At 43.3% G+C, this 13,228-nt stretch overlaps 2 protein-coding genes across 3 annotated transcripts in view; both read left to right on the forward strand.

The window, feature by feature from the left end:
- Positions 1-13,228, forward strand: part of LOC309346846 (b(0,+)-type amino acid transporter 1-like) — a 59,881-nt gene that overhangs the window by 3,337 nt on the left and 43,316 nt on the right. The gene's annotated exons all lie outside the window — the stretch shown is intronic.
- LOC309346848 (b(0,+)-type amino acid transporter 1-like) overlaps positions 854-13,228 on the forward strand; it is a 55,691-nt gene continuing 43,316 nt past the window's right edge. For both annotated transcript variants that reach the window (XM_081871105.1, XM_081871106.1), the window contains exons 1-9: positions 854-954; positions 4,279-4,413; positions 7,132-7,279; positions 8,460-8,702; positions 9,431-9,556; positions 10,149-10,248; positions 11,290-11,334; positions 12,507-12,630; positions 12,855-12,958. In XM_081871105.1, the coding sequence (XP_081727231.1) occupies positions 4,321-4,413; positions 7,132-7,279; positions 8,460-8,702; positions 9,431-9,556; positions 10,149-10,248; positions 11,290-11,334; positions 12,507-12,630; positions 12,855-12,958 (983 nt within the window). In that variant the 5' untranslated portion in view covers positions 854-954; positions 4,279-4,320. The remainder of the gene's footprint in view (positions 955-4,278; positions 4,414-7,131; positions 7,280-8,459; positions 8,703-9,430; positions 9,557-10,148; positions 10,249-11,289; positions 11,335-12,506; positions 12,631-12,854; positions 12,959-13,228) is intronic.

The following is a 13,228-nucleotide window of genomic DNA, read 5'->3' on the forward strand; positions in this document are numbered from 1 at the left end:
GCCACAGTTCCTTCCACGAGAAGCTCCTTTCTCTTTTGCTGGCAGGTGAGGATGGTTTTATTCTGATAGGCTTTTGGGGACTGATTGTTTGTTAAGGAAAGTGTGTGGGGGTGTGGGGGGGTGGTAAATAGGGCCAAATAGCTATGAAATGCAGGACTGGCCCTACCAGTAGATAGAATGTGGCAGCCACCTGATGGGAGCCAATGTTGGGAGACAGAGGGCAGCCTCAAGGTTAAACAGAGCTCTGTTTTCTGGACATCCTGCCTTGTGGCCCTTAAGCCAGCCTGCTGCCCTGAAGGGGTGGTGGTGGAGGAGGGGGCTATCCCATGGCCAGGGCTGAAATAAAACCCAGCTGCCAGTCTATCCAGTTCCTCTATGTGCCATGTTGTCCTTCCCTCTGGGCAGCATAATGTCTTGGGGCTGCCCTGGCCAAATGCGTACCATGCGGATAATGACCGCTCTCCAATACTGCCTCATAGTCTCTGAGAAGCCCCTGTCTGCCCTGAGCTGCAGCCGTAGTCTTGGGAAATGCCAAATGATCCCTTCCCCAAGTTCAGTGGGTTTTGATTTTGTTTTTTAATCATGCATGAAGACCTTGATGTCTTTTAAAATTATGGCAACCTGCAATTTGCTGGCGCCTTGCTCCATGAGTGCCGCACTGTCAAATACTTCAGTGCTTGTGCAAACGGCAAGATGCAGGGTTTGTGTGGGGGGGGAGAGAAACATCAAAATGGAACCAAAAACTCTACCTTTTTTTTTTGGCCAATAAATTAATTGGGCTCTTAATGTTTCTTGGAAGCATTCTAGTTTAATCATTACCTTTGTTTATAACCTCTGTACTTAAGCGACTGCTGTTTCCCAGCATTCTGCTTTCCAGTCGTGGGCATTGTCTGCTGAAGGAGGAGATAAGTGAAGGGAAGGTGTTTCGATGACTCAAGAGCTCCACGAAACAAGGTGAGTGCCACTCTCGCTTCCAGGCTGAAAATGTGAAAAGATTCACAGGGATAATTATGAGGGTTGCCCCTGACTCCAGCAAATTTATGGGCTGTTCTTGATCTTGACATGCTTTCCTTCCATGTGAAATGTCCCCTAAGTGAGAAACAGTTAACAACTGGTGTGGAACTTTGCCAGTGAAATTTGTCTGTGCAGTTCAGAGCATCCGAAATCTAAGCCTAAAATCCTATGCACACTTCATTGGGAAGGAGGATGGGGGAGGAAATAGATTCGGTCTGCGTTTAAAGATGAACCTGCCTAGTCTGAGCTTTCTGGAACAATAAGCAAACTGAAATTCAATACATCTGCTCTTCTTGGAATTTTGAAATGTGGTTCTCTAGCCTTGTAATGTGTATAGCAAAGTGTGCATAAAAATCCATGCATAGTGACTTACTGTGAATCTGGAGGTGCCTCTTTCAAATCTCAGTCCTATGAACATACTAGATGTGGTCTTATCTCAGCCCCCAGGCCTCCCATATTTGCAATATGGGGATCATAATACCGTCCTCAGGGTTGCCTTAATAATTTCTGAAATAGTGTGGCAAAGTCTCCTGTTGAAATCAATTGACCATAGAAGCTTATATATATTAACAGACAGACTTGCATAAATATTTGCTGTATTTGGAATAGACTTGCTAGAACTGTCATTGTATTACTCGGTGTATCCATTCATCCAAGTGTTCTGTTGTTCTTTCTTCATTTACTGTTCAAAACAATTCAGGCGCAGCAGTCTTGGTCAAGTAAACCTGGTTCTTATCCTGGTTTATAGTCTATAAGATTAAACCACAATTCTCCAGTTTGCTTTGTTTTTTACATCTCACCTTCCTTCCAGGTAGCTTAAGATGACATACGTGACCCTCACTGTCCCCACACAACAACCCCTGTGAGGCAGATTCGTGTGTGAATTAGGAACTTGCCCAAGGTCAACCTGGGAACTTCATGGCTGGGTGTGGATTTGGACCCTGGTCTCCTCAGCCTATGAGGGGTGTGGCTTCTTTACTCCAATGGAGTCCCACTGCAATTAGACTTGGGGTGGGAGAGCCTTCTGTTGACTCCATTATAAGACTTCCCCCGCCAAAACCTAATAGTGTGTTGTTTTTCTGGGGTGGGTGTGGGTGAGTGATGTTCCTTATCTTCCTTAAAACCATTGTAAGCAGGGAGGGAACTGCCCTGCTTTCCACCACAGCTGGACTCTCCAAGAAGATCACCCTTCTGCCGCCAATTAGACTTAAAAGAAAACTAAGACTTCCTTCCAGCCTAAGCACTGGCCATGAAGGGAAAGTGTGAAGATGTCCCAGGTGTGGGATGGCCACATCCGCTCTTGCATGCTTGCCATCAGTGCATAGTGGCTGTGGCAATTCCCCTAGTTCGCAAATGCATCTGTGGGCCTAAATGCACCACACTGCTCTAACCAGTGCAGCACACTGCCTGCAATCCTAATTTAATTTATCTGTGGGTAAGTCCCACTGAATCCAACAGGAGTTGCTTCTGAGTGGACATGAGTGGATTGCACTTTCAAATGCCGCAGCTGGAGTTGGCAGCCATCCCCCCTGCCCCCAATATATATATATGTATATATATTCTTCAGTAACATGAGTCTAGCTGAGTTCCAGGGAAGGAAGCAACACCAACTGGAGGAGAGAGCCAGGTATGTGCAGCAACAATTTCCCCTGCTTTTCCTATCCTTATCCAAAGGCAGCCCCCCCTCTATTTCTTCAGAAAAAAAATGTAAAAAGGCATGAGCCGGGGGCATCATCACTGAGGCCACCTTTCTTCCCAAGGATTTTTTCTCAAATCATGATAGCTCAGACCACAGGCCACGTTCTCCGTCTTTGTGACGACGGTTCCCCAAAATAAGCAAGGAACGCCTCTGGCTTCCGCAAAACAGCACCTTTATTGTTTTGAGAACTGGCTGCCCAGCAAAGAAACCTGCTCACATCCTGCATTGTGACTGCCTCTGGGAGACCACAACCCTGCCCTCTCTCCCCTGTCAGTTTAATGTGTTGTGCTCCTCCTCTGTGTTATATTCTAGCGCATAGCTTTCCAGACTGTGTGTCACGCAACGTGTTAGTGTGTCGGCTGCAGTGTGTAGGTGTTTCGTGCGGACGCTCCTCCTGGGACTGGAAAGGGGTTAGTTTAATCTCTGGCTTGCTAGTTTAACCTCGGTCTTCTCTTCTCCAAGCTAAACAAGTCATTCGTTCATTCATTTGCTGCCCTTCATCAAGAGATCACAGGGCGGTTTACAGCATAAAACACGAAGTACATAACCTTATAGGGAAAGAATAACAGGAAAAGAAAAGAGACAATACTCCTTCTGCTTTACGAGGCCATGGATTAACATCTTTCTTTCCTCTTGCTCCTCCTCAGATGCTCTTGTTAAATTCAGACACTTTCCCACCACATCCCGTACCCAATTCCTCCTCTCCACACCCCCATCTTCACCAGAAGCCAAAAAATCTTACACACAGACATGCACACACCCTCCCATGTCTCCTCTTGTTCCTCCCACTGGTCCTTTGCTCCAAACCGGTTCCATCTGCCCTATTTTGTCATACAGTGAGATATATTCAAAGAGAGGAAGACCTCAGAACACATAATGGGCTTATTATGTCCATTTCTCTCTTTGCAAGTGCAAAACAAGGAAACACATTATAGACTTGCAGAACACCAAATAGGCATGTTAAACCATCAAACCAGGTATAAAGTTTGCCATATAAAATGAGCAAACTGATAACAAAGTCATCTAATCACTGGTGGCCAGCAAGCCATCTGATAATAAGTTATCCATAACATCAAATCATGTTTTGTACAGCAAATTCATTTCCAACCTCTGAGCTCCCATCAAGGCAGATAAGCCACCTTTATATTACTCCTACGTTTCTCCTAATCGTCATGAAAATGGCAAACAGTCGTTTCAAAAAATTGAGTGCTGCAAGGCATTGGCATTTGTACCACTTAAGTTGAATACTACCAAAATTCAAGATTAGTTAAATGGATCAGCCATAACAGGTAAGTGTGGAAGCAAAAGGTACACTGCTTCACCCTCTTGGCAGGCATTAAAAACAGGGTTCTTCTTGCTGGCTATGTGATCTAGATAATCAGGGATCATAGGACCAGTGAGGTGATCTCACAGTGTCCCACACTTAGATTGGATTATGCTATAACATTACAAAGCCAACTCGGAGTGAGGTAAGAGTGCTATGGGTCCCCCGTTGCTTTTTTGAAGACAAAAGATAAACAGACTTTTAAATAATATAATCATAGTTAACTTTGTGCTGTTTGCAGGATTCACTAATATAATAGACACATCAGCATCAAGTAAGCAAAATGGATGAAGAAGGCATCAGAAAACGAAGTTCAAATCAAGAACCTGATGAAACACCCATCAAGAAAAGCAAATCTATGAATCTACAGAAAGAGGCAAGACTCATAATATATTACATTGGAAACGGTCCTAGAAGCTCTTAGCCTCCCAGATCTCAAATATATTTTCCATTCTGTTGTAAAAATCATTTTATTGTTTACTTCCTTACTTACTGCGATTCTTAAACCATGCTTCGTCATATACAATCCCAGAGTGGTTTTCAAAGATATAGTTAAAGCAATAGAAATTAAAAGCCACTAAAACTACAAAAAAGAGGCCCTCACAGCAGCAACGCAAAAATCACTGCTCTGATTAACTATGACCCACTAGCACTGCAAAAAAGTTCTGATGCATCGAGAGATCTTGCCTAAAACTTAATGAAGGTCTGAGGTGGCAATTGTTAGGCCCTTTTGCACAGACAGAGGCTGTGTAGACACCATACATATAAAATACATTTTCCTCCACAGAAGTCTGGGAACCATAGATAGTTTAGGATGCTGGGGATTGCAGCTCTGTAAGGGGCTAAAGCACCATTCCCAGGATTCTGGGAGGGCAGGGATGCTTTTAATGTTTAGTGTATGCGCAAGTAAAGTTGCCTTAATCAGTCCCTCCCTAAAATGGTGCTCTCACAATAGCATAGTTTGGGAATTTTAGATTCTGAAATTAATAGTCTTAAGAGGAGCTGCACATATGCAAAGAGGTAGTGAACAGCACCAGGTGGCCTCAACCAAATTGTGTCTCTCCTATGCCTAATACCTTCCCCTGGATGCTTATGTGTTTGCATAGTTTATGGCAGGAATGGGGAGCTTGTGTCCCTTTGGAGGTTATTGGCCCCCAGTTTCCAGCTATGCTGGTTGGGCCTGATGGGAAATGAAGTCCAGGAACATCTGATTCCCCATTCCTTGCTTATGGTATTCACCTTGAGACACTACAATACAGTCAGCGTTTATGAAAGTAATGTGTTTTAAGTATGCTTAACTCCTTGTTGGATTTTATTTGCGGCAAAATATGCACAGTGCAAAACATGGGAATTAACTGTTTTGCCCTGAGGATAATTAGGCTTAGAATTAGGGATGAGGTAGAAATTTGGCCAGCTTTCATTTGAATGCAGACCTACCTACCGGTAATTTGCAGTTCCCAAACCAGGACATCCTTCAAAATTCACACTTCTCTGAATTTTGCATTTCAGTTCTCATACCAAATGTTTGCAAAATTGTGTAAACTGGGGGGAAGCGTGCATGGTTGGCATCCGTCTGTCTCAATAGACAATGCCAGTGTGCTTCTGGGGTTGAAGTCAAATCGCTGGAGAATGACGGCGCTTGCTGTGGCGGCAAAGACTGGTAACTTGCAACGGCTGCCTCATACGTTTTTGCTGCTGCAGTAAAGGAGAACTGAATTTAATACTGGGAAAATGTGAAACTGGGGGAGACACTAAATTTGACAGATTTGCCCATCCACACTTGGAATTCCATCCATAAACACATCCTCGCTCTCAAGAGGAGGCACAGTTGCACTTGGTACATGTCCTGTTGTCAAAACAGGGAATAGTCTAGTTAGGTCCAACTTTAATGCCCCAAGTGGGGAAGTAAAATGCTCTGTGATGTTAACACCTGAGTTAATTAGTAGAGTGTTGTTTGCTAAATGTGGAGATAATCACAGAGCTCAGTGAAGTACAAAAGGAAAGCCTCTTTTCCCAGAATGTCAGGTTAATGTTTGCATTGTACCACAAGTTGTTCCTGGTGTCACCTCACCTGTTAATGGCGCTGAAAGTCTCAGCACAGCAGACCCTGTATTTCTTTGGCACCGAATATGAAGAAATGGTCATGGTCAATACTGAGCGCTTATTCCTCCACATTCTTGTCACCCTTGCCAAGGCAACAAGTAACATTTTATATATTTTTAATTCTTTTAAAACATTTTCACCCCACTTCCAAGCTGAAAAAGGCTCCTAGAGCAGCTTACCAAGATCATTCCCAGAAGAGACCTTAACTCTGACCTCAGGCTTCTGAAAGTTTTAAGTCTTTATTTCATTTTAGTTTTATGTTGATTTTAATTTTTGTGTTACATTCCAAGTCGCTTTGACTTCACTTTTAATTTAAAAAGTGACTAAGAAGTACAATTAATAAATAATAATAATAAACTGTAGAGCCTACAGATGTGTTTGTTGGGAAAATAAGGTCCCCCTAACATACATGGAGGGACGTGGGTGGTGCTGTAGTCTAAACCACTGAGCCTTGGGCTTGCCGATCAAAAGGTTGGCAGTTCGAATCACCGCGACAGGGTGAGCTTCCATTGCTCGGTCCCAGCTCCTGCCAACCTAGGAGTTTGAAAGCACACCAAAAAGTGCAAGTAAATTAATAGGTACCGCTATGGCGGGAAGGTAAACAGTGTTTCTGTGTGCTGCTCTGGTTTTGGTGTTCCATTGCACCTGAAGTGCCTTAGTCGTACTGGCCACATGACCTAGAAAAACTGTCTGCAGACAAACGCCAGCTCCCTCAGCCTGTAAAGTGAGATGAGCGCTGCAACCCCAGAGTCGTTCACGACTGGACTTAACTGTTAGGGGTCCCTTTACCTACCTTTAAGATAAATGGCAGTAGCTGTTGTAATAAAGCAGTGTTTCTGCAATAAGAGTGGACCCTTCCTAACATATTCTTGGGTTAACATCTGCTTCAAAGTTCCTGTCCCCCATCCATCTCCACCCTCATGATACTGCCTACAGAAGATTGAAAGAACCACTCCGGTTGAATTCACCTAACCTCAATTTCTTTTCCCAGGTGGGCCTGCTCAGTGGAATCTGTGTCATTGTTGGGACAGTGATTGGTTCAGGAATCTTTGTTTCTCCAAAGTCTGTTCTGGCTAATGTTGGAGCAGTTGGGCCCTGCTTAGTCATCTGGGCAGCCTGTGGAGTGCTTGCTACATTAGGTAAATCACTACTGCTCTTTCCAATTTATTCTCTCCCCCGCTGCCCCCAGTTTATTACAAGCTCCTTGTTATGTGTTATTTTGTTTAGCCCTTTAAAGATGAATTTGCATTTGCTAGTTTTGCATTTGAAATTAGCATATAGATATAGGTGAACAATTTGTTTGGGGGAAATACTAGCCAAAGCTAACACATTACATTACAGTGATACCTTGGTTCTCGAACAGCTTAGTTGTTGAACAAATCAGGTCCCGAACGCCGCAAACCCGGAAGTAAGTGTTCCGGTTTGTGAACGTTTTTCGGAAGCTGAATGTCCGACGCAGCTTCTGTTTGAGTGCCGGAAGCTCCTGCAGCCAACTGGAAGCCGCACCTTGGTTTTTGAACAATTTCGGGAGTCGAATGGATTCCCAGTATGGATTAAGTTCAAGAACCAAGGTATCACTGTATTTTGGAGCTCCTTTTTTTCATCTGGCCTCTCTTGCAAATAACCATGTGATGAAGAACCAAGTGATCTATGTTTAGTATATGGCAACCATATCCTAGCATGTTGTCATGGTTAGACTAGAATTGGGGGTGTTCAGGGTTCAAATCTATAGTCATCCATGAAGCTCTCTGTGTAATCTTGGACTGGTCACCATCCCTTAGCCTGACTTACCTCACAGGGTTTTTGCATGTATTGAAGAAAATGGAAAGGATGAATGAGATAAATATAAACGTAATAAATATGTGATAACTGGCTCTAAAAATAACTTTTTTTGTCATTGGCTTTTCTTTTATCCATACCCCGAGTCCCAAGGCACCCGCTGATGATGTCATCGACAGTGTCTAATAGACACAATGAGAGAACAAGCGCAGTGTTTATAAATGAAAATAATCAATCATGCTTGTGGGGGAGAGAGGGGGAAAAGCATTTCTCCAGCAACTAAAAATTATAGTTGGTTGGGACCAGATGATCTTCTCACAACAGAAGCACTCACTGGCTCAAAGAAATGTTGACTAGTTCTATATACCATAACAAAATTATGCACTTAATGGGAACAAAATCCCTGGTGACTTGAAACAGGCTAGAAGGACCAGGTGCATATGGAGTCCTCCAGAAGCCATATTGAAATGGAGATGGGTGATTGTGGCAGTGGTGGCGGTAGCAGAAGGTTATTTTGAAAACTCCCACTTCTTTCTTCAGGGGCACTGTGTTTTGCTGAACTTGGCACAATGATAACAAAATCAGGAGGAGAATATCCGTACCTCATGGAAGCCTTTGGCCCAATCCCTGCGTATTTGTTTTCCTGGGCAAGTCTTATCGTCATCAAGCCCAGTTCCTTTGCCATTATTTGCCTCAGCTTTGCTGAGTATACAGCGGCTCCATTTTATCCGGGTTGTGACCCCCCCACAGTTGTCATCAAGTGTCTGGCAACAGCAGCCCTCGGTGAGTATTTGGCTTTTGATCAGGAAGACAAAGGTAGCTGGAAGGGTGAGTTAGTGACCTAAAACCAAATGCATACAGAGATAACAGCAAAGAATAGGCTTCCTTTTACACCGGTGCAAATTTGTGGATTAATTTGGCACAAGCTGGAGGCAGCTGCTGCGCAACAGAAGCGAATAGACGCTGTTAGGTATCACAGGTCCCTGGTTCAAATTTCATCTCTGCCTTGACCCCATGTGAAGCCTAGGTTAAACTCCCCTCTCCCTTTTGGGAACTTGGGAATACATATATGGCTCCTGCCAACGCCATGGCAAGAAGATAAATAGGTGCCGCTGTGGCGGGAAGGTAAATGGCGTTTCTGTGCACTCTGGTTTCCATCACGGTGTCCCGTTGCGCCAGAAGCGGTTTAGTCATGCTGGCCACATGACCTGGAAAAGTTGTCTCTGGACAAACACTGACTCTCTCAGCCTGAAAGTGAGATGAGTGCTGCTCCCCATAGTTGCCTTTGACTGGACTTAACCGTCCAGGGTTCCTTTACCTTTACCTTACCTGTAAAGAGTGCACATGATGATGAGTGAAACGCGGCTGGTCAGATTATTGGTCCATCTAGCCCATTATTGGCCACTCTGAGTGGCAGGAAAATGAACTGGGAAGGCAGATTCCAGGGGTACAGAAGCTTATTTGTTGAGGTGACATTTCTCGTGAACCTTCCACCCTTTCCTTTCTCTTAGTTACAATTACTCTGGTGAATGCCCTGAGTGTGAAGTGGGCGAGCTACGTACAGAACTTTTTTGCTGCGGCTAAAATGGTGATTGTCATAATTATCATTGTAAGTGGGATTGTTCTTCTAGCCCAAGGTATGTTATGTTGAAGTCTTAGTTGCAGTATCTATCTATCTATCTATCTATCTATCTATCTATCTATCTATCTATCTGTATCTGCAGCAGTTGACTGGGTTTGATACAACTGCTTTGCTTTGTTTTTGCTTTCTTTTTGGGGGGGCGGGAACCTGTTTATTGATATTTTTAATATTTCCTTCCTTTTAAATAAATTAAAAGCTGTTTATGACATACATTAAAGATAAGTCTCAAGTTTCTAAAAAGTCACATTCCGTTTCAATATGTTTGAACATCTAGCATAAAATAATCTATGGGCAAGTGCCCCTGGTGAAGTGGTGGTGGACCACAAAAATGGAAAAGGGTTCAAGGAGGGTCAGTTGGGTGGTGGGTGATCAATTTCCCTCTTATTTTCCTCTGAGGAATGAATCTGGAGGATATGATATCAAATGAATCTGGAGGATATGAATCTGGAGGATATGATATCAAAACCACAAAGAGTCCAGTGGCATCTTAGGCAAACATATTTATCAGGGTGGGTGGGAGTTTTCACGGACTCTGAACCAAGTTCCTCAGATGCAAGAAATGACCTGTTTCACTTTCCCTCCCCCAGGAAATACAAAGAACTTCAACAATTCGTTTGATGGTCCCCCACTTTCTGTGGGTACCATTAGTCTTGCATTTTATAATGGACTCTGGGCCTATGATGGATGGTAATATAATTTTATGACTGTCATTAGCAGTTCATGCCTTATTTTGATCTGTCTTTACTGCACTTTAACAAACATGGAAGCATTGGCACCTGAAGTCTTGCTGAAGAATCATACCTGGAAATAGTGTAGGGTGGGGAATACTAAATATAAACATATTGTGACTTCCTGGTAGGCATGAAAGGAGACAGAGCCCACCCACTTTTTGGGGGGAGAGCTAAGCAGACCAAGTGGAACTTGCTACCAGATGATGCAGTGATGGCCAATAGCTGAGATGGCTTTGGAAGGCACCAACAATAGCAGCTAGTCTTAGGTTGTTTGAAAAAGGAGTTTACAGCCTCTTAAGGCTAGAAGCACTACTTCATAGGCACAATAAAATCTCTAATCCAGTAGGTCTCTCCAGATGTTTCCAAAGGTCGGGGTGTGTGTGTGTGGTCTTGATTGTTGCTTCTCATATGGCAGGTGAATGGATGCCAGGTATTATAAAAGGAGGAAGGACTCATCTGTGTCTGGGCTGTAGTATTTCAGATGGCAGATGGCAGCTCCTTCGTACTCAATCCTCAGAATAGACCCCTGCACATAGAAAACAGCATGTCACTGATAAACCTAATTGAGAAGCTTTTCCTTTTGTCCAGGATAGCTATATGCAGGGCATCAGGCTACCAAAGGCTGATCTAATGTATGTTTTAATGTGCAAAGGATTATTTTTGCACAGAACAGGTGCATATATTCCTGCTTGTTTATTGGTATTTGCTATTACTGTTGAAAGCCATACTGGGCAGTTGCTTCTGTGCAAATGCAGAACACAAATCAAAATCGGACATTTTCTACTTGGCTCTGTGAAATGTCTCATGTTGCTGTTGTTGGTAGTTGAAAGGGAATTATAATTTCAGTAAAAATATGTATTGCCACCAATACTTACATCCCATAACTCTTTTATTTGGAAATTAAATTCCACTGGGTTCAAAAGGGTTTCCTCCCAAGAATGTGCAGGATGCAAAGTAACATTTTGGTACTTCTCCCCCCTCCCCCCATCCCTTCCAGGAATCAACTTAATTATATCACAGAGGAACTTAAAGATCCTTATAGGTAAGAAAAATGCTGCATCAGCTGACAGAACACCATTTCTTTTTCTTCCTCCCTCACAGTCCCATTGAAACAAGGATTTCTAACCTGCCATTCAGGGTACAGCCCTCCTAAGGTAGTGTGCAAAAAGTTTCACAAAGCAACAACAAAATCCAATAAGCTGTTTTCTGAAACCAGGCCCATGTTAGTGAACTGCATCTATACAGTCAGGAGAAAATACTGTATTTTTCCGTGTATAAGATGCCCCCATGTATAAGATGCCCCCTGCTTTTGGGGACCCCAAATTTAGAAAATGGGCATATGCACTATCCGTGTGTAAGATGCCCCTAGATTTGTAACCTTATTTTAAAGTGAAAAAACTCTAGTCTTATACACAGAAAAGTACGGTATATCTGTTCCAAGTCATTTTGTTTCCTGAGGCAAAGGACAAGATGGTTGCCACCTGTGGAAGCTGACTAGATTGGCTGTTTTAGTCTGACAGTGACCTTCAGAACCACCCAAGATGGGAGAGGCTGTGTGGCACACCCAGCTCTATCCTCCACCAGGGGGGAAATGCCCGGGAACCCAGGAGGAACTGCCTCTGGCCACCAGCATCTGCCACCCAAGGCAGTTGCCTCACTCTGCTTAGTGGTAGAGCCGGCCCTGCATCCAACGACAACAGAGTGAAATTAAAAGTCTTAATACACAGCTGTTTAAAGCCAAACTAGATGTAATGTTCAAATGTAATTAATATACATGTATTTTATAATGTTAATGAATAGCATCCATGGGGGCAGGGCGGGGGCTGGTGCTTCCCCCCAACCCTCCCCCACTGTTTGTCCTGCAGACCCTCCCACCCAAGCTGCTATTTGCATTAGGAAGGAAGCTCCTCCTCTGGCTCTGCTTGTGCGTCCACTCATCTTGTGTTCTTAAGTTCTCAATGCAAATATCATTGCTGGAAGTTGGGTGGGGTGGGGGTGTTAATCAGGACCATAGGGTGGCAGATGTCGTCTTAGAAGATGTGTTATTGTCACTCAAATAAGAGACAATGCTCATTATTTAAAATTTGACAATTCCCCCCTTTAGAATTGTTCAGATGCAAATTTATACAGAAACCTATATGGTAAATCAACTAATCTTTAATTGTGTAAAAGCTTGGGTGTGTAACTGATAGCATATCTCTTTATATTATCTAGAAATCTACCACTCTCTATTGTTATTGGAATCCCTCTGGTCACAGTTTGTTATGTTCTGATCAATATATCCTATTTCACGGTTATGACGTCAACAGAACTTCTGCAGTCTCCAGCTGTTGCTGTGGTGAGTCCAAGTGGGAAAATGTGTTGCTTTTCACTTCTGTACAATTCACAAATGGCAAAACAAGAGTGGAAGTGGTTTAAGTTACACAAGGGAAAATTTGCTTCTCTAAAAAGTTGTGCAAGCTTTTTATTAAGTATCTTTAATTACTGCTGTATCGTCACGTGTCCAGTTGGTTGACCTCTAGGTTTTAAAGATGTGCATTATTTCAATTCCTTCCATCACAGACATTTGGAGACAGGGTTCTTTATCCTGCTTCCTGGATAGTCCCTCTCTTTGTGGCTTTTTCTACCATCGGGGCAGCCAATGGGACTTGCTTTACTGCTGGCAGGTAAAACAAAACTTTCTGATGTGGAATTCTAGTGTGCCCTAGGTTAAATTTGATTGATGTGCCCCCAGCCCTGAATCCAGATTGCACTTATATGTACCTGGAGTTAAGAGCATCACAGTTGCCAACAGGCAAATGCCCAGGTGACACTTAAAAGCAGGTCATATTGCAGACAGCTGCCCCAATCATCTGCTAATTAGAAGTACAGAGCCTCTGAATTTTTCGTTTTCCCCTGAATTATTCCCATCATTTTCAAGTAATTCATGGTGGAAG

This window comes from Podarcis erhardii (genome assembly GCF_964252035.2).
Source record: "Podarcis erhardii genome assembly, chromosome: 7".
Lineage (NCBI taxonomy): Eukaryota > Metazoa > Chordata > Lepidosauria > Squamata > Lacertidae > Podarcis > Podarcis erhardii.